The sequence below is a fragment of the Aspergillus fischeri genome, genomic scaffold (genome assembly GCF_000149645.3).
Source record: "Aspergillus fischeri NRRL 181 1099437636247 genomic scaffold, whole genome shotgun sequence".
Taxonomy (NCBI): domain Eukaryota; kingdom Fungi; phylum Ascomycota; class Eurotiomycetes; order Eurotiales; family Aspergillaceae; genus Aspergillus; species Aspergillus fischeri.
The window spans coordinates 2,400,184-2,419,814 of record NW_001509772.1 but is presented as its reverse complement, the minus strand read 5'-3'; the positions used below and the strand labels follow the sequence as shown (position 1 = coordinate 2,419,814).

General features: G+C 52.2%; 10 protein-coding genes across 10 annotated transcripts; 4 read left to right on the top strand and 6 right to left on the bottom strand.

Moving 5' to 3' along the window:
• Positions 1-55: 55 nt before the first annotated feature.
• On the bottom strand, positions 56-2,041 carry NFIA_040640 (peroxisomal copper amine oxidase; the record flags this gene model as incomplete). Its single annotated transcript, XM_001266384.1, has 1 exon — positions 56-2,041. The coding sequence occupies one exon, from the start codon at positions 2,039-2,041 to the stop codon at positions 56-58; it is 1,986 nt and encodes a 661-aa protein (XP_001266385.1).
• Positions 2,042-2,628: 587 nt separating this feature from the next.
• Positions 2,629-4,230, top strand: NFIA_040630 (amidohydrolase; the record flags this gene model as incomplete). Its single annotated transcript, XM_001266383.1, has 1 exon — positions 2,629-4,230. One exon carries the CDS (start codon positions 2,629-2,631, stop codon positions 4,228-4,230), a length of 1,602 nt encoding a protein of 533 aa, XP_001266384.1.
• A 787-nt stretch (positions 4,231-5,017) lies between these two features.
• On the bottom strand, positions 5,018-5,247 carry rodD (the record flags this gene model as incomplete). Its single annotated transcript, XM_001266382.1, has 2 exons — positions 5,018-5,026; positions 5,092-5,247. The coding sequence occupies 2 exons, from the start codon at positions 5,245-5,247 to the stop codon at positions 5,018-5,020; spliced, it is 165 nt and encodes a 54-aa protein (XP_001266383.1).
• Positions 5,248-5,870: 623 nt separating this feature from the next.
• Positions 5,871-6,948, top strand: NFIA_040610 (homocysteine S-methyltransferase family protein; the record flags this gene model as incomplete). The annotated part of the gene is made up of 2 exons (XM_001266381.1): positions 5,871-6,761; positions 6,808-6,948. 2 exons carry the CDS (start codon positions 5,871-5,873, stop codon positions 6,946-6,948), a joined length of 1,032 nt encoding a protein of 343 aa, XP_001266382.1.
• Positions 6,949-7,029: 81 nt separating this feature from the next.
• NFIA_040600 (putative amino acid permease) lies at positions 7,030-8,783 on the bottom strand (the record flags this gene model as incomplete). The annotated part of the gene is made up of 3 exons (XM_001266380.1): positions 7,030-7,143; positions 7,192-7,532; positions 7,580-8,783. 3 exons carry the CDS (start codon positions 8,781-8,783, stop codon positions 7,030-7,032), a joined length of 1,659 nt encoding a protein of 552 aa, XP_001266381.1.
• Positions 8,784-9,785: 1,002 nt separating this feature from the next.
• NFIA_040590 (putative MFS transporter) lies at positions 9,786-11,606 on the bottom strand (the record flags this gene model as incomplete). Its single annotated transcript, XM_001266379.1, has 2 exons — positions 9,786-11,099; positions 11,157-11,606. The coding sequence occupies 2 exons, from the start codon at positions 11,604-11,606 to the stop codon at positions 9,786-9,788; spliced, it is 1,764 nt and encodes a 587-aa protein (XP_001266380.1).
• Positions 11,607-11,991: 385 nt separating this feature from the next.
• Positions 11,992-13,728, bottom strand: NFIA_040580 (uncharacterized protein; the record flags this gene model as incomplete). Its single annotated transcript, XM_001266378.1, has 1 exon — positions 11,992-13,728. One exon carries the CDS (start codon positions 13,726-13,728, stop codon positions 11,992-11,994), a length of 1,737 nt encoding a protein of 578 aa, XP_001266379.1.
• A 1,022-nt stretch (positions 13,729-14,750) lies between these two features.
• Positions 14,751-15,743, top strand: NFIA_040570 (uncharacterized protein; the record flags this gene model as incomplete). Its single annotated transcript, XM_001266377.1, has 1 exon — positions 14,751-15,743. One exon carries the CDS (start codon positions 14,751-14,753, stop codon positions 15,741-15,743), a length of 993 nt encoding a protein of 330 aa, XP_001266378.1.
• Positions 15,744-15,999: 256 nt separating this feature from the next.
• NFIA_040560 (putative short chain dehydrogenase) lies at positions 16,000-16,844 on the bottom strand (the record flags this gene model as incomplete). Its single annotated transcript, XM_001266376.1, has 2 exons — positions 16,000-16,514; positions 16,562-16,844. The coding sequence occupies 2 exons, from the start codon at positions 16,842-16,844 to the stop codon at positions 16,000-16,002; spliced, it is 798 nt and encodes a 265-aa protein (XP_001266377.1).
• Positions 16,845-17,679: 835 nt separating this feature from the next.
• Positions 17,680-19,571, top strand: NFIA_040550 (putative MFS aflatoxin efflux pump; the record flags this gene model as incomplete). Its single annotated transcript, XM_001266375.1, has 5 exons — positions 17,680-17,913; positions 17,968-18,228; positions 18,273-18,608; positions 18,660-18,840; positions 18,889-19,571. The coding sequence occupies 5 exons, from the start codon at positions 17,680-17,682 to the stop codon at positions 19,569-19,571; spliced, it is 1,695 nt and encodes a 564-aa protein (XP_001266376.1).
• Between the last annotated feature and the right edge of the window lie 60 nt (positions 19,572-19,631).

The window sequence follows — 19,631 nt, the reverse complement described above, 5'->3', positions numbered from 1 at the left end:
TACATGCTTGACTGTAAACCTACATCAACACAGGAGACTCAATGGTTCTACCGAACTATAACCTCGGCGTCTCCATCAACTCCCTCGCCTCGACTGCATTCCTCGAACTCACATCCCTCACCACATCCGAAGGCGGCACCCACAGCGCCGGATTCTTCTGGAAGAAATTCGACGCCCGCAGCATGACACTCACCGGCTCCGCCGGCATGATCGGAAAGTCCTCCGTGCGCGGGAAATGCGTCAGTCCAAACTGGATATAACACACGATATCTGTATTCTCGATGCTCTCGTTCCTCGCCGCCCAGTCGACGATCGTCGAGTTGTGCGGGTGGTCCTCTTCCCCCGTTGACTGGCACACGTATTGTCCCGCAGGGAAGATCTCGTGGTCGCGGTAGGGCAGGACCCAGAGCGCATGGCGCGCGAACCCTGCGCGTTTGTAGACTGTGCTTCCAGGTTTTGCAAGCAGCAGGGGGCAGTTGTTGTTGAGGATTTTGTAGGCGATGGGTTTGCGGGTGGATGGGTTCAGCCGGGAGGGGTTGGTGATGTCCCATCCGCGGGAGGTTTCGTGGCAGTAGTCTGCTGCGCCTTGGAGGGCGGTGCGCAGGGGGGTCTTCTTTGCGTAGAAGCCGTTGCCGTAGGGGTTGGCGGGGGAGCCGACGGGGTCAGCCATGGGGACAGCGTCGCTCTGCACGACGGTGTTGCTGGGGCCGTCGATTTCCGGGTCGACGCGCAAGGAGAAGATGTGCTGGTGGTTCTGGGCGTCGAGGCCGCGGGCGATCTCGGTGCCGAAGGGGGCGGCTTGTTCGGAGGGGTGCAGGCAGTAGGTGTTGAGCATGCCGGTGAGTTTGACTTCGAGCTTGTACGTTCCGTCGAGCGTGAAGGTGTGGTAGAAGGCGTACTCGTAGTTTGCCGCGGTAATGATCTGGGAGATGATGAGTTTACGGTCTCGAGCTGAGATGACATTGCCGTCTCGGAAGTCAGTATGCTTGTACAGGAGTCCGTTGTCTTCTTCGTGGATGCAGATGGCGTTCTCGATGACAGTGGCTTCGCCAGTCGATGTGGCCAGAACGGCATCCAGGTACTGGATAGCACCCTTGCAGTCACAGCCGAGCTTGAGCGAGTTGGTCATGAGCCCAGAACCGTATTCACCCACGTCAAAGGCGTGCTTCTTGTGGTGCGGTGGCTTGGGACAGCCATACGGAACCACCATCTCCACCACGCTGACCCGGTGGAAGAGCTTCCGCTCGCGGTTCTCGTACGGGTCATCGATCCGGACGTTGGATAACACGATGCCTTCGCGGTAGTTGAACCCAACATGCATTTTCAGTCCGGCCCATTCAATCTCATTGCCGTTCATCTTGAACGAAACGCCCTCCGGCTGCGTGATTTCAATAGCCTTGAGGCGCTCCGGACGGTACTGATCTTTGATAAACTGAGGCAGATAGTTATGCTCGTCCAGAGGCACTGGAGTACGTTCCCCATTCACACGCCTGACGTCCACGCTGAGGATCTCCTGTGTTTCTGTATCGGCGACAACAGTAAAATCAAGCGGGTGCGCATACTGATTGTCATGTTTAGAGCTGCGGTAATACGGCAGTGCTTGCTGCAGCCGGCGCTCAAAGCCCCAGCGCTCGTCAATCCCAATCGCCCAGGCATCAAAATAGACCCGAGACATGTCAGTAATGCCGATCTCCCGGCATGCTTCAATGACCCTGGAATCCTTGCTGGCGATGTGCTCGATGATGTTGAGGTCGTCCAGGGTCAGCGTCGGCATCACATCCTTAACGCTCGTCCATGATTCAACCTTCTTTGTGGTCAGATTGACAATAGCCTCGGATACCTCGGGTGTGCCCTTTTTGAGGACGATGGAAAAAGCACGACGGGCAGGACGGGGTCCTGTTCCACTTAGGAAAGCGTTCAGCTCGGCTTTGAGGGGCTCGTGAAGGGTAATGCAATTGAACTTGAGTGCCGTTGGGTGCGCATGTTGGCGAAGGAGCGTAGCAGCGGTGGTAATCTCGTCAGCGGACAGGGGGTCTAACATGTTAGTATGACGTACTCCTTCTAGAAATCTGAGGCATACCTAGCGGGTGGGTAGATGATGCGGAAGAGCGGCGCTTTCCAGAGCAGCATTTGTCAGTCATGATTACAGATATTGCTGTCAACTATGGGTAGGATTGACGTAGATGTGAGGGCGTATAGGCTCTTTATATCTTTGCAGAGTGCACTGCTCGGGTGGACATGCTGATTTCGGTATGGACACAACCAGCTCTCAGATACTTAGCTTGCTCCAGATTGGCACATCACGAGTCGATTCCCGAGCCAACGGAGTGTGTTCTTGCTGGACAGGGCATCTGGGAATATCAAAGAAGCCATATGATGCGATATAGAAACAACTTGACCAATGGCGTCACTTTGCGCGGTCAAGATGGGGCTCTCCGCCTGCAATTGTATTCCTTATCAGCCAATCACAATTGCCGACATATATCAAGGCATCTCCCTGTTCAGCAACGCTCAAAAGGGCAAGTGGAAGAGAATAGGCTTATCTTTGACATATGACACAAAGGAAACTGCTTATATATGGCAATAGTAGATTGATTCACTGGATTACCACGGCTGAACTGAACCACCATGAAGACCATCTTCACGAACGGCCGCATATTCTCTCCCTCATCAAACGACCTAAACGCAGACAATGCATTTGCGGAATCAATGGTCATTGAGGACGACCACATTATTTATGTGGGTGTACAGGACGAGGCTCCCTTGGGAGACTATACAATCGACCTAAATAGCCGAATTGTCGTGCCCGGCTTCATCGACGGCCATGTGCACATCCTCAACTTTGGTCTGTCCTTGGGCAAGCTGGACTTGATGGACTGTACATGTTTAGAGGACATTCGGAAGGCCATCAGATTATTTGCAGCAAGTCATCCTACCGCTCCTCGTCTTCTTTGCCGAGCATGGATTCAATCGACAACCAGTGGCATCGCTCTGGCAAGTATGCTTGATGACTTGGACCCGCGACCGATTCATATTGAATCCCTCGATTTACACTCAGTCTGGTGCAATTCGGCTGCCTTGGAAGAAATGGGTATCTACTCTACCCCCGATCCACCTGGTGGAACGATCCACCGCGACGAGACCGGAAGACCATCGGGGCTCCTGAGCGAAAGTGCCGTGGTCGACATCGTCTGGCCATTTCTCGCAAGCATCACCACTCAAGAGGAAAAGCTAGAGGCCCTTGGCCAAGCTTTCACAGCATATACACAAGCAGGGTACACCGGCCTCGTCGACATGGCCATGGACGAAACAACGTGGGACGTCATCCAGCTCTACCGACAACGCCACAATCCCCCCCTGCACATCGCAGCATACTGGCTCGTCCCCTTTTCCAAGAACGAAGAAACCAACTTTAGCCACGTCGACCGCGCGATCCAGCTACATGCCGAGTTCAACCCCACCAACTCACCCAACCTCTGCATCATGGGCATAAAGCTCATCTGCGACGGCGTCGTAGACGGCTGCACAGCGGCGCTCAGCCAGCCCTACGGCAACCTTACCGACCCCGTCGAGCCTATCTGGCCCGCGGACATGCTCAAAGCCGTCGTCCAGCGCGCAGACCAAGCCGGCCTGCAATGCGCCATCCACGCCATCGGCGACAAAGCCGTGAAGCAAGCCATCGATGTCCTAGCTGAGGTGGGCACGCCCGGCCGCCGCCACCGCATCGAGCATCTAGAGCTCACTGCCCCCGAGGACGCAAGACGGTTGGGAGAGTTGGGGATAATTGCGTCAGTGCAGCCGGTCCACTCGGATCCGGTTTTGTTTCGTGCGTGGCCGGAGTTGATCGGTGAGCGGTGCCAGAGGGCTTTTGCATATAGCGAGTTTGTGGATGGAGGGGCGAGGCTTGCAATTGGGACGGATGCGCCTACTGCGGCTCATTTACCGTTGCCGAATCTGTATAATGCGACTACGAGGCGTTCGGCGTTGGAACCGGGCGAGTCAGCGGCTACGAATTCACGTTTTGGATTAGGGCTGGCGGAGGCTGTCACGGCTGCGACGGAGGGGGCGGCGTATGCGAGATTTGCAGAGGGGTGGACGGGGTGCTTAAAGGAAGGCCGTAGAGCGGATTTTGTGGTGTTGGATATGGGGTGGGAAGCGGAAGAGTTGTTGGAGGGTAAGGTGTGCGAGACTTGGTTCGGAGGGAAGAGGGTATACAGTGAAGAAAGATGAGAGAGCGCGATCCTCCTGTCCTTATCAATATCTTGTTCGTCTCATATTTGGGCAATAATTAAGGCCGATCATAGCAATGGATGGAACCCAGGCTGAAAGCACCAGTCTGGCCGCCGAAGTGTTCATGCCCGTGTACAGACTGTAAGTCTGGACAATTCCCCGAATATTATTCCGTATGGTCTCCTAGTTCTAACTACCGTGCACCCTCGTACAACCACAGCTTAAAGAGCTTTTGCTCCATTATTATAAGGAAACCAGCCCACACCCAGAGACCAGTAGCTCTTCTAGCGCATCCCAGATCGACATGCTAAGCAGACTGAAGCCATTTGGGCCACGATGAGACGAGTACGCGTAAGAGGGATCAAGAGCGAAGCAGCCGGGCACGGAGTAAGATGGTACACGCTAGGGAAAGAGAATTATCTCGAGTAAATCAGAGCCAAGAGCTTATGGCGAGAAATGCAGGACACCGTTCTTTTTGTGGTCGTGTGGAGTGACTATGCCTGTTCATCAAACGCATATCTACAGGAGTAATGGCTGATCTTGGTTTAAAATGGGTGTAGGAAGTGTCATATCCTGAGAACCTAGCAGCTGAGATTTGGGCTTCAATGGCAGCCAACTAGCATTACTCGTGAGACTGCTAACAGACAAGTTTTCCAAATTTGCGATTGCAAGTCAGGCGAACAAGAAGCACCAATAGGCTTGGCCTATAACATGATATAATGAAGCTCTGACAAAATTGAGGCCCCTGAGTGAAATAGCAGCCTACCCTCGCTAGCTCGATTGGAGATCACGGGCACTAAAGGGATTGAGTTAGCATGCGGCACCGTCTCACCCCTTTTGACCGGAGGAAGAGGGACTAACCACGTTGTTGTTGCATTGACGGTTGTTGCAGCAGAGGAATGTTCCCCCGTTGCAGTACTGACCCGGTTGAGAGCAGCCAGCATTGGGAGCAGGGACAGCAGCGAGGGCCGCAGTGGCAGTGGCGGCCAGGAGGAGAAGAGTAGCAAAGACCTTCATGTTGAGTTCGTGTTCGAATTTTAACGATTATAGACCTTGGTAAAGATGGTTGAGAGACAATCACTTCTCGCTGAATCCGATGCGTATTTATATGTCGAGGACGAAGTCTGTGTAACAGTCAGGTCTCAATGTCGAGACTGATATGGCCTGGGACTGCTGCCACTCACTGTCGTGAACCAGTTCCGATGGAAAATTTGCCAGAGATTACTGGCTCATCCGAAACTCACGTTGCATTCGTCTGACCATAAGAGCTGACAGCGTCTAACTCCTTGCATAGATGCTGACGGATCTTCATAGCTATTTCCTGGCGGAGTCTGACGCGCGTTCTAGCCGCACCGTACATGTTTAGTTTGGATAATATGCTACGGAATGTACATACAACACAGGGAACAATTCCTGCGATGCATCATATGATGCATTGAGCATGGAGTAGTAGAAACAAGGCAGAAACGAGGCATCGATGAGATAAGATAAGTGGTGTGGATAAGATAAGATTACGCCACGTGCGATAAGCCAAGGATCCCACAATTTCCCTCCACACCCTGCTCTAGTCCTACCTCCCTAGGGGATTAATCTCATTTTATCACTCCAATTCATCGATAATCCCTATAACAATACCAGCAATGGCTTCAATCCAAATCCTCGACGGAGGGCTCGGAACCTCCCTCCAAGACCAACACGGCGTCACCTTTGACTCCTCCACCCCCCTCTGGGCATCCCACCTCCTCGTCTCAGACCCCACCACTCTCCTCGCCTGCCAGCGCGACTTCATAACAGCAGGCAGCGACATCCTCCTGACAGCCACCTACCAAGTCTCCATCGAAGGGTTCGCCCGCACCAAGACCCCCGAGTTCCCGGATGGCATCCCCCGCCCCGCTATCGGAAAATATCTCCGGACCGCACTGGCCGTCGCCGAGCAAGCGCGGGTGTGCCCATCCGCCGCGAAAATCGCACTCAGTCTAGGCCCGTACGGCGCGTGCATGATCCCCGGACAGGAATACAGCGGGAAATACGACGCGGAGCATGATAGTGAGGAGACGCTGTTCCAATGGCATCTGGAGAGACTACGGTTATTCCTCGAGGCGGATGAGAAGTTGGCGGAGAGAGTGCAGTATGTGGCGTTCGAGACGCTGCCGCGGTTGGATGAGATCCGTGCGGTGAGGAGGGCGATCCGCGCGGCGGGCTTGGATGTTCCGTTTTGGGTGGCTTGTGTGTTCCCCGGGGAGGGGGCGACGTTGCCTGATGGGAGTTCGATCGGGCAGATTGTGCAGGCTGCGCTTGCGGAGATGGACGGTGCGGCGGTGCCGTGGGGTTTGGGCATCAATTGCACCAAGATCTACAAGCTGGACGGACTGGTTCGTGAGTTTGGCGAGGAGGTAGCGAGTGCTGTTGGCAAGGGTCAAGTAGGTGCTGTTCCGAGTCTGGTGCTGTATCCGGATGGTACCAATGGGGAAGTCTACAACACGACCACGCAGACGTGGGAGAAACGAGAGCGGTATACAAGTGATGAAAGGGTATGTGGTTACTCACTCTCTGAATACTCAGTTCTGACCGGAGTAGGGTCCGTGGGAAGCCCAGCTGGCGCATGTTGTCACGAATGCTCGCGCTACGGGCCCCTTTACTTCATTCCTGGTTGGAGGCTGCTGCAAAGCCTCGCACAACGACATTCGAAAACTGGCGGAGCAGCTCAAAAGCGAGTAATCGATCAACAAGGAAAATGTTCTATACATTATTGGGTATCACCTCTATGCATCTATATAGTATACACAAAAGACAAGCACTTCAGAAAAGCCAATCGAGGATACGACGCCACCATGTCATCGGCCTGTGTTTCTCGATAATCTCTCCCTCCTGGAGACGGCCAGACCATAGATCAATATTGGCCGCGCGCGCGAACTACAACTGTTAGCTTCCTCCCCGACATGCAGGGTATCTGAGACGAACCTTGGTACGGTACCAGAACTTCCATCCGATGATTGGGACAATGAAGATAGGAATACCGATATACGAAGCGACAAAGTCGGAGGTATTCCAGTTGCCCTTGAGGAAAACGGGGAATCCGGCCACAAGGGTGATGATGGTGGATCCGATGAATCCCACCCACGCCGCATACGGCTGCAAAGGGCCCTTCCACGGCAGCGTGTCGCGGTGGACGCCCTGCGCTTTGAGCGCGGCATAGAAGCGAATGTAGCAGAAGGAGAGCGTGGCCCATGCGATCAGACCAGCAACGGTGCTGAGATTCAGAAGCCAGCTGAAGGCTTGTGCGGCGCCGCCCGATCCAAGACCTGAAACCGTTAGTCATTGCAATATAACCTGAGTTGAAGAAACTTACTGAGATAGGCCAACGGTCCAAACAGCCAAGCGGCGATAACAGCCACATAAGGGACACCCTTCTTGGTCACCTTGCCAAATACCTGGGGCAACTGGTGATCGGTCGTCATGGCCACGATCATGCGCGAGCCGACCCAGCAGTACGAGTTGCCCGCGGACCAGGCAGAGATCAGGATACACGCGTTGACAATGGAAGGCAGAGCGTTGATGCCGGCCTGGCGAATGGCAATAACCCAAGGAGAGCTGTTCGCATTTCCCGATCCGGAAACAAGATCGGCGTTTCTGGGATCGACAATCATGCCGATGAGGAACGCGCCTAGGATGTAGAAGAAGGCAATGCGATAGGTGACGCGCCGGGCGGCCTTGGGAATCGCCCGGTGCGGGTCAACCGACTCGGCCGCGGTGATGACGACGGTCTCGACGCCGATAAAGCTAAAGGAGGCGTTGACAAAGGCAGACAGGAAGCCCAGGAAGTGGCCAGTAGATCCGGTGATGCCGTTGTAGTTGGTCCAGGCGCCAGGATTGTGCCAGTAACGGAAGCCGATGGCCTCGTGGTTCGGTCCGCCGCCAGAGGTGATAACGATGGAGACAATCACCAGGCCAACGAAGCAAAGTACCTTGATGCTACCGGCGAGGACTTCTGTCTCACCGTAGAATCGCACACTCATGAGATTGATCGCAAGAATCAGCACCAGACCCACGGTGATGACCACCGCGGGGGTGATGTCCGTCCAGTAGGAGACAATCACCGCAGCCGCAGACACTTCTGACGCGATAGCAATGGTGTAGCAGTAACCGTACGAGATAGCCAGCGAGAAACCAACAGAGGGATCAATGAAGCGTGTCGCCCAGTGCGGGAATGATCCGGCGGTGGGCAGCAGCGTCGCCAACTCGGCGATACTCTGCATCACACACCACAGCACCAAACCGACGACTGCATAGGCCAGTAGCAAACCAGCAGGGCCAGCTTTAGCATACGCCGCACCCGTTCCCACGAACAGACCAGTGCCAATACCCCCGCAGAACCCGATCATCGTCACCTGGTAGTTCTTCAGGCGGCGCTGAGTGGCACCCCGGCCACCAACATTGAGCTGCAGCGCATCCTTCTCAGGATAGGGCGCAACGTCTTCCCCGTATGGCCGGGAACGATCCGCCTCAATCTTGGGATCGGATTTCTCCAAGCTGTGGCCGGTGTGGGAGATCATCTCGCGTCGGTATGCGGTGTTCTCCCCACATGCACAACCAAGTTAGTGATTGAGAAGATGTCAAGGTTCAAGAAGAACATTCGCCATGGGGAAAGATGGCGGAGAAAATCCTTTTAGTATTCTGGCCTAGAGCCTGCAGTCACGACATCGGGGGTGGCCGTCGCGCCATTGGTGGTTATCTTCTCCACAGTCGGCCACTATTTTCTATATTCGGTCTTTTTGCGGCTTCTCGGATGCTTTCCGCTGTTGCTTTGTCTAGGGTTTTACTCGATGGCAGCCAGACTGCGCGAGACTGAACTACAGAGTCCTTACTTCTGTGACCTTTTGAAGTCTACAACTAGCATAGGATAGTTCATATCTCCATCCTAATGGACATCAGCAAACTGCTATTATGCTAGGATTGTCTCAAGACTCTTCATCCTGTATTAGTCAGCTTTCTAGATAAATCGCTTACCCTATCAAGCTTTTTCCCCGAGATCGGATTCGCCACGGAAAAATACCTAGAATAAGTTTGCAAAAACTTTATATGAGACGCCACCCAATTTCCTGGGCAATAGTTGGTTAACGGATAGTCAGGTACTGGTACCGTTGAGCAAATTGCTATTAAGAATTTCAGACATATCCATAAATACATCATTGCTATTCAGCTAAATTACATATTATGCAAATGCATAACTATACCTTTTTAGCTCAATATGGCATCATCTGAGGTCAAGCACTAATTATGGCCTATTATCACATCATATTTCTAGGGCTTAGATTCTAAATAAGAGAGCCAGATACAGGAAGGAAGCCTATGACAATCACACCATTGATGTTTTAATGAGATCGACTTGCATTGAGAAATGTATTGGCATCTGTAGCAACAGCCTCATTCTATTATGGTTCCGAGAATATACTTTCTAAAATCAAGCATATACAGTCTATCTCACCCTCCGTAATCTATATGTCACCATTACTTCTGCTCTAGTTCTGGAGGCCCGATGGGGAGAATTGATGTCTTCAAACACCCTCCTTGGCCGTTGGAACTTCCCCCACAGGTCTGGATAGCTCTTCGGCTGGGTTCGCCTCCATCTTTTCGTTGCTACTACGCTCCTCTCTCCATCCATGCCCCCATTTGAATACAGCCCACATAAGCGGGCTAAAAAGTACCCACAGAAGCGCAATAAGCGTGGCTGTCCAACCGATCCCTATGTGCTGGATCACTGGATCCGCAGCCGCAACGACTCCCGCACCCAACAGACACCGGAACAGATTGTTCGCAGCGACTGCAGTGGCAGGACTCTGGCGGTTCAGGTCCACAATCAATGTACTTACCGAGCTGAATGCCCCAGAGGTCAGATGCCCCGTGAAGAAGAGCATCACCACCGGGCCGGCAAGCGCAGTCTTATACTCCATGACCCAGCCGTAGGCTATGATACACAAGCAGGCGCAGTAGACCAGGGGGATCGTCACAGACAAGCGGGCAACCTCGATGTTGAAATGTCGGATATCCTGCTGTCGGTTCTTTTCGATGGCGAGGCCCTGCCGTCGGGCTTCGCGTCGAAAGTTCCAGTCTAGAATTCGTCCGACTGTCCAGCGGGAGCTCAGACTGCCTATGCCTACTGGAAGGTAGCAGAGTCCGACCTGAATGGAGTTGAAGTTGAATCTGCTTTGCAGCTGGGAGGTCAAGGTGCTCAAGACGGCCATGTAGCCGGAGAACAATAGTGAGCCATAGATCAGAATGATGAGTGCTTCCTTATCGGTGGCGATCAGGGCAGATGCGAACGGATTGGCGCGTCGACGCCGTTTCTCGATGGTTTGATAGACCGGCTCTGGCTTTTGCTTTCGAGCTCCCCGTTTCTGCCGCAGTCTCTGCCATGCAGACTGATTCCACCTGGCAGCAGGGACAGAGCCGTTGCCCACAACCGCGCGGCAGGTTTCAGGCAAGATGATAGCAATGATGGTCCCGAGAACACCGCTTAAAATGACCAGGAACCAAAAGACCGCTCGCCAGCCAAGGTAATGGTCCAATAAACCGCCTAGGATTGGTCCCAAGGCAGGCCCAAGGGTCACGCCCATACTGGCGTATCCTATATACTTGCCTCGCTCTGCTCTGGTTGATAGATCGGCAACGACTGCGCTTCCCAGTGCAATTGTGCCACTGCTGCCTGAGCTTTGCAGGCAACGCATGACCAAGAGTGAGGCGTAGCTGTCCTGGACCGCGAGTCCTATATTCGCCGCTAGATATACGGTGAAGCAGATTAGGTAGGCGGGTCGTCGACCGTGGGTATCTGCAAAGTTCGCTATGAAAGACGGCGCAATTCCTTGGAAGATCTACCGGTGTCAGCACGGCTCTGTTGACTGCTTCCTGTCAATGCGCGGATGGCCTACCAGATATGTTGTGATGGTTATGTTGATAAGCGAAATGGAGACATTCAAGTCCTTTGCGAGATTGTTCAGAGCCGGAAAGTAGATGCTGCTGGAGATAGGGGAGATAATGGCTGCGAATGAGACCAAGAGTATGATGAAGATCTTTTCGCGTTCTGACAGTATGCAGTATGGTGGCCCTGTTGCTGTGTCGGAGTCTGCTGTTGTTGCAGCCGCGGAAGCTTGTACGCCAGTGACCTTGACAGTCTCTGGTATAAAATGTGGATTCTCCGCTTTTCTCTCTTGCCGTTCAGCAGCAACTTCAGTAATTGTACTAATCTCGTCTTCCAGATTTCTTTGTTTGCCTCCCTCTGGTTCACTGCGCTTGCAGTTACCTGTATGTTCAGCAGCTGAATTGCCTTGGTTACCCGACAGGCCACAATTCTCATTCAGTTCTTGGACTACCACAGCCATACTAAATTTCCAGGGGTGATATTTGATGTATCTGGTACTTTGACATATCAAAGCATCTTTATATCCCTAAATAGTGTGCCGGTTCCGCTTAGCCAGCCGGAACCGGCTTGAGCGCCCATTGGCCGTTGGCCGGTGAGCTGTCTACTATATGCACTTCTAGTGCTGTACAAGGTAGAGTTGACACGCAGTGAGGTATCATAACAAGTCTACTAGTAACCATATGGATCGAAATACATCCGTCCTAGGCTTGGTGGAGTGTCTACAATCCGTCATTTTGTTCTCGTTAAAGGCTGGATTCTATGAGAATGACTGTATTCACTAGGCTCCATTCAGAGATGCCTAAACAGATGTGAGTTGCTTGTACGCTATTCGGACTGACCAGATTTCATTCCCAAAAAATTAGAGCTTGACGGTCAAGGATGCTCCGCAATTTCTTTGCCTCCTCAACAAGGTTCCAACGGAAACTGTGCGCGGCATCGTCCTTAGAGATTTTGATGCTAACTGCCTTGAGCATAACCTGATCTAGGATTGTTTGCTTGAGTTTCTCAAGTTCTGACTTGCGCAGTTCCCTGTCAGTCGGAGGTTCTCTGATGAAGGAGTTGCACAATGGTACCACCACTCTCAGAAAGTGTGATTCCAAGGCCGACACTTGTTCAGCCGCAGTGTTGAATGAGCTGAGATCAGGAGCCTGCGTTGGAGATGATGCCTGCAAAGGCGAATATAATGCAGACTGGTCAAGGCTAGCATTTCCCGTCCTGTCTTTACTTTTGCCTCTGCTCAAAGACCCAGTCTGGGTCTTGCCTTTGCCGAATTGAAGCAGCTCCTCATGCTGTCTGCGTCTGTCTCGGGAATCGCTTGTGTCATGAGACTCGCCTGCGCCGAGAACCTCACAGTAGATCGTTGACTGTGGTTTAATTCCTGCATCTCGGCAAGAGAGCGAGTCGTCTTCCAATAGCTTGCCCTGGTGGAAGAGCTTTATGCAATCTGGGCTGGCGGCTTGTGCAACTTCCATTGCTTGTTGCCTCAACTGCTTGATATCTAGGACTCCATCACTTACGAAGGATGATTGGAAATGCAGCACGTGCCTAATACCGCCATGATAGAGGGATAGTGTATCAACATCGTCCTCAGGCCCTTCGCGACGGTACGGCATATGAATAACAATTTCTCGAGCACTGCCAACACCCCGGCGGATAGAAGAAGGGCGAGGATGCCGAGGACGGTGCAAGAGCGCTTCATCATCCGGTATTGTAGGTTCGAGGCTGATGGAGGCAGCGACCACATCCCCAACTATCGGCCGTATTGGCGAGGGAGACTTCGCAGGCCGTTTTTCATCCTGCCCTAGCTTCTCCTCAAGTTGAGTACTGGCTTCCTCGAGTGATTTTGTCGATCTTGGTACTCCTTCAGAGGAACTCTTCGACCAGTCCAGCCACTGCTTCTTTTGTCTCTGTGCAAGTCCGGCTGCTACGACTGCTGGAATGATACCTTGGAAGCCTGCTGGGGCTACTCCAAAGGCTGCTCCCATGGTCAAGCCATCAATACCTCTTGCGGTTGGCTCAATAGGCGTTGCGGCCGGTGCCTCTTTGGAGGCTTCTTGGTCCACAGGAGGAGGCTCTGCAGTACGAATCTCCATAGCCGGTTCCTCACGAGATGCCTCTTCAACCAAGTCATATCTTGAAAGTCCGACTACCTTGCCAGACACCAATGAGTGAAGCACAGGCCGGAGAATGACCATCGTTATTTCGAACAAGCCGTTGATCGTGTCACGCAGAGAATGATATATCATTTGCATTTCGGTCCCATCAAGATCATCGTCATCGGTGTCCGCATCAGACATGGCATCCTCAGGCCTATAATCTAAGACATCTTGAACATCGGTAAGAGCTCGTTGCAGACGATGCAAGATGCGGAAGAGCTGCTCGCGAATATGAAAAGCATCACGCAACCGGACCTCCAGAGACGGCAACTGAGCCTCCTTTGCCCAGATGCGGAGTCGACCGAGTTCGTCTTGCCAGAGAACTGCCGGTACCTCGTTTTCATATGCCGTTAATTGACCGGATGATACGAGCTGACTCAACTGCTGCACACATGTCTCAAAGAACGACGATGTTGAGATGGGCATTTTATAGATTCATGACCCCTTGTTACTTAGGTCGTTTGGATGATATTCACCACTATATCAAGCAATAGTGAATGAAAGTAGCCACACGTCTTGCTGCTTGCTAGTGCGGGGTAGTTGCAGGTATCCAATACTCGACAGACAGCCTCAGCTTCAGCCTCACCCCCCTTTTTTAGAAGGACTTTCTCACTGTCATTATCAACCCCACATGGCAAGATGGTGACTGGAATCGAAGCCACTGGCCTCGTGCTGGCTCTACTGCCCTTACTTGTCAATCAACTTGATAACTACGTGCAGGGTTTGGAGACACTCAAGACCTTTAAAGCAAAGAGATACCTCAGAGAGCTGGAGGGCTATCGCACTAATTTGGGAACACAACAGATTATTTTCTTTAACACGTTAGGTCTCGCATTAAACGATACTCTGATAGACGATGAATCTACCATCAGGACGTGGATCAGCAATCCACAGGCAGACACTTGGGTGGGACGGGTTATCCACGAGACACTTCAAGAGAGGCTTGGGACAAGCCTTGAGCCTTTTATGAGGACAACACTGGAGTTGTCTAATTTATTGGAGGACTTATCCAACAGGTTGGGCTTGATAAATCGAGGCACATTGTCGGTTCGTTGCCCTGAGTCAACCAGTCGACCCATTATCACTGACCAATGCTTCAGCCAGAATCCTCCATTAAGAGAAGTGTCAAAAAGTTCCGCGATATATTCTCAAAGAGCATATATACCGACCTCCTGAGCCGTATTCATACCACGAATACCATCCTGAAAACACTGGTCGACCAGTCCTTTCAGCACCACACGAAGGACAACGACAAATGGAGGTTGCGACAGCCACTATCAGTGCAGAAAAGCCATCGGAAATTGGCCCATAGTCTCTATAGCGCCATTTTGAATGGGGACTGCTGGAATTGTCCATGCAAAGACCGGCATTCTATTCGTTTTGGCCTCGACGTCTCAGCACTGAACTTGCTTGGCACGCTACAAGAGCCGTCGAATCATACATTTCGAATGACATTTGCATCGACAAAAGGCTCTACCTCGGCCGACGGCAGGGACTGCTGGCACGAAGTTGAGGCTGAGTCAATCGAGATCTCGGACTCAACATGTTATACCTGCCCCCCGCACAGCAGAGCACAGCTGATACCGAGTGACATGAGTAAACAAAAAGCGAACCAAAGCTGTAAACTCAAGCAGTCCGAGCCGAAAGCCCCAGACACCTTGGGCAGTAAAGGCGAGACGCCAGTATCCACGATATCAGACCTTTGTTCCACAATATTTGCCGTCAACTTTGATAACAAACAACGAGCACTCCTTGGCTGCATCGCGGATAAGAGATACCGGCATCATATGTACCATGTCCGGAGCATTGCCGACGACCTAAAATCACATTCACAATCCCTTGAGGACCTCATAGCAACTTCGTCAACATTTCCACAACCTCCGCTGCAATGTAAATACATATTCAGTCGCCGTGATCGACTAATTCTCGCCGTGAACCTTGCATGCAGTGTCCTGCAGTTCCATGGCAACTGGCTGCGCAAATATTGGAGAGCAAGGGACATCATGTTCATGAAAGGGATATTCGACCCATCCGACCACCCCTATGTTGTGTGTGACATCGCGGGCGAGCCGAGTATGGACAACCAGCATTCATCACCGCTCATACGGAGCGAAGTTCTGTTCCCGCTAGGGCTGATTCTCGTCGAACTTTCGCTGTGCCGGAACCTTGAATCATTGCGTACACCGGAAGACGCCGATCCTCTGGAGACAGTGGCAAATCTCAAAACTGCTGCTCGATATCTACCAGTTGTGGAAATGGAGAGTGGGCTGAGGTACGGTCAAGTGGTAAAATGGTGTCTCTTTGGCGCAGATGCGGTAGATTCGAGCTTGGAAGACGAAATTATGCAGGAGACAGTATTTGAAAATGTAGTTGCCCGGCTGGTTGAGAACCTATGGGACTTTTCAGGACCCCAGCTGAGGCAGGTGAAACTGACTGGATAATGGGAAATTGTCTATCTTGTGGTAAGGCTACGACCTTGTGCCTCATGGCGTACTGCGGCACGCCTCAGACTGAGGCCCCGATTTGATCTTTCTTTGCCTTTGAATAATCTCTATCGATTTCCATCATACTACTCGAAGTAACCTATTGTAGCTGTGCTGACACTGCTGTCATGGTATTTATTGCAGGCTGCCCCGAGGCAAGATGCACCATATCAGATCAATACAACTATCAACCTGATGTAAGATTCAGCAGGACCTACCACTCCTGCACTCCCTCCCTCCTAATCACCCTTCCAACCTCAGCATCCCTATCTCCCTCCAGCACCGACCGAATAAATGGCCCGGCCACATAAGCATCTTCCGCCCCGTTCTTCTTCATCTCCTCCGCTGTGCCACCCCCCAAGCCAGTGGCCAGGTGACCCGGCGCGATCCCCCAAATCTTTACCCCGTCATTTTTGAGTATCCGCCCCCACTCGCGCAGTACCATGTTGAGTCCCGTCTTCGCGCTGCGGTACGCCGTGGCAGTTGTCCCAGCGGGCTTGGGCCAGCCGGCCGGTGGGGACCGGTTTATTGAAAGACGGAGGTCGTCGGTGCCTGCGAGTCTTGCCGCGCCAGATGTCACGAAGAGGAGTCTTGGGTCGGAGCTTCTGAGGAGGAGAGGCATGAGGGCAGAGGTGAGGAGGTGTGTGCCCGTGACATTGACGTCCCAGGTCTTGGTCCACATTTGGCGTTCGGTCATTGTGCCGTTGGCTTGGGCATCGAACCACGCGCCTGGGACGTTAGGGTGTGTGAGTGAGAAGGGAGGGCAAGAGACATACCTGCGTTATTGACGAGAGCGTCGAGTCTTCCGAACTTGGTGCTGATGTCTTCGTAGGCGTGTTTGATCGAGTCGTCGGATTCGAGGTCGATCTGAAGGGGGTAGAGCTGGCTTTGGGAGTTTGCGAATTCACTTTGAATGGCACTAATGGCGCTGTGGACTTTTGCTGGGGATCGTCCGCCTACGATGATGCTGTAGGTTTGCGTGGAGTTGCAGAGGGCGCGGACGACCTGGAAACCGATTCCGGTGTTGGCGCCGGTGATGAGGACGATTTTGGAAGCCATTGTATTCAGTTGAGTTCAGTACTCATGAGGAAGTCTATATTATTGTTCCCTTTTCTCCTGGCTCTCATCGTAGATATACCTCCATAACTCCGCACTACATCCGTAAACACCGGTAGGGCAAATATCCAACGGATATATGGACTTACGGCGGATGCCAATCCATATATCTGCAAAATCGTGCTTCAGAAAGCTCGATATCCCAGCTGATTCAATTTCTCGACTATCCATTCCCCTTCAACAAGTCATCCCTGTACAATATCATTCCTGCGATTGCGTCGTCCGCGTTTGTTGCTGAGAGGTTCGTTTCATCATCGATAGTAGGCAATCTATTACGGTTGTGAAGTAGACTACCTTGTTGAGAGACTCGATAATGAAGCCTTCAGGGCTTGTGAACGGCGAATAGATATGTAGCAAAAGACTTTGGGTAAATTGTTTGAGGCTTCCTTCATGATGTAGGGCTCGCTATGGGGAGATGGATAGTGGTTAACTTAAGCCCGGGAATGAGGACAGCCTATCTCAAAATCTTTAGCTGTTTTCACGAGCATTCTCTGTAGCTGGATGATAATAATTAAAAAAGTATGACCACTTCACTCGTATTGTGGTTGTTCGGGAGTTGCTGAACCCGACCAGTATAGCGATCTCGGGCTTTTCTATCCCCCGACAGACCATCCTCTAACAAGAGTCATCCGAAACAACCCCGAGAGAAAAGCTCTCCTAATATAAATAGAAGGTCTTGTCTGTGATCATAGATATATCAACTTGGTATCTCTCAGTTCTCTCTGCCTATCTGCAAGTATAGATCTCGCCTGCGAGCCGAAACTTACCTTGCACGGCCATGACGGAATCCGAAAGCTCGAGGCCGCCCCAAAAGGAGGAACCTACTGCAAATCTATCAGATATGAACAACACTCAGCGCGGTGAGACCTGCGATGATGGAGAAACCAAGCGTGCCACGAGCGACGAGGACGACACGTATCAAGAACAATCGACCACCAAGGTCGTACTTCTTCTTGTCTCGATCATGATGACCATGTTTCTGGTTGCTCTAGATCGAACGATCATCTCAACGGTATAGTGAGCCACAAAGATAACGAACAGGATATTAAGCTGACTCTAAGCGAAGGCAATCCCTCAAATCACCAATGAATTCGACTCCCTGGCCGACGTCGGCTGGTACGGAAGCGCATATCTGCTGACCTGCTGTGCATTCCAATTGCTATTCGGGAAGATCTACACCTTCTACCCTGTAAAAGCAGTTATGCTGGGGAGCATCCTCCTGTTCGAAGTTGGCTCTGTCGTTTGCGGAGCTGCGCCCAACTCCACGGCTTTTATCGTTGGACGAGCCCTCGCTGGTATTGCTGCCGCGGGAATCTTTGCTGGATCTGTGAGTGATCTCTTTCCTTGAAAGTGCAAGTGCTGACGGTCTAGGTTGTATGCATCGTCTATGCTGTTCCCCTCGAGAAGCGTCCCAAAATCCAAGGCCTTTTCGGGGCCGTCTTCGGTCTGGCCTCGATTGTAGGCCCGCTGGTCGGTGGTGCATTTACCTCGCACGTAACGTGGAGATGGTGCTTTTATATCAATCTCCCGTTTGGGGGCCTGGCGATGGCTGCTATACCATTTTGCCTCAAAGTGCCTGACAGAAATACGACCAAGGTTACATGGACGGAGAAGCTGAAGCAGCTTGACGTCCCTGGAATGTGTTGCTTAGTCCCCGGTGTAGTCTGTCTAGTGCTAGCACTACAGTGGGGTGGGCAGAAATATGATGTGAGTTTTTCCCAGAAAAGAGCATTTTGACATCGGTACTGACAGCATCAGTGGAATAATTCTCGCATCATCGCCTTACTGACCCTCATGGGCGTCTTGCTACTTGGATTTGTTGTTGTTCAGGTACTTCTGACATGGACGGCCACTATTCCTTTGCGCATCTTCAGACGGCGCAGCATCTTCGCCGGAGTGTGGGCGACCATCTGTATAGGTGCATCGCAATACATATTCAGTACGAATAAAAAGAACCCCAAGGTCTACCTACACTAACATTGGCTAGTCTACTTCCTCCCAATCTGGTTCCAATCCATCAAAGGCGTGTCGGCTGTGGACTCGGGTCTCAGACTACTTCCTTTGATGCTCTCAATGGTCGTCGCGTCAGTTCTCACTGGCATCACCACCCAGAAAGTCGGATACTACACCCCCTTTGCGATCATCGGAACCTGCATTATGGCGATTGGCGCCGGGCTCCTTACAACACTGCAAATCCACACCGGCCACGGCAAATGGATAGGCTATCAGATCCTGTATGGCTTCGGCATGGGCATGTGCTTCCAGCAACCCAACCTCGCGGCGCAGACCGTCCTGCCAACGAAAGATGTGCCTGTCGGAATTGCAGTCATGTTCTTCAGCCAGCTGCTTGGTGCTGCGGCGTTTGTCCCTGTGGGCGAGAACGTCCTCGCTAACCAGCTTATGATGAGGCTGTCTGGGGTTCCAGGAATTGACTCCGATATTGTTACGTCGGGCGGTGCGACATCGCTATTGAGCTTGGTTCCTTTGGATCTTCGGGGGACGGTATTGACGGCTTATAACGAGGCGCTGCGGAAGGTGTTCCAGATTGGGTTGATCGTGGCCTGTTTGGCCATTCTGGGGAATGCCTCGCTTGAGTGGGTGAGTATCCGGAAGAAGTCGGAGGCTAGTACTGGTGCTGGGAATGGTGATGCCCCCAAAGAGGAGCAGTAGTACTGTCTAATGCCTTTCTCGAGATGATCTGAGATTCTCCACTTCTTTTGTCGCTGGTCT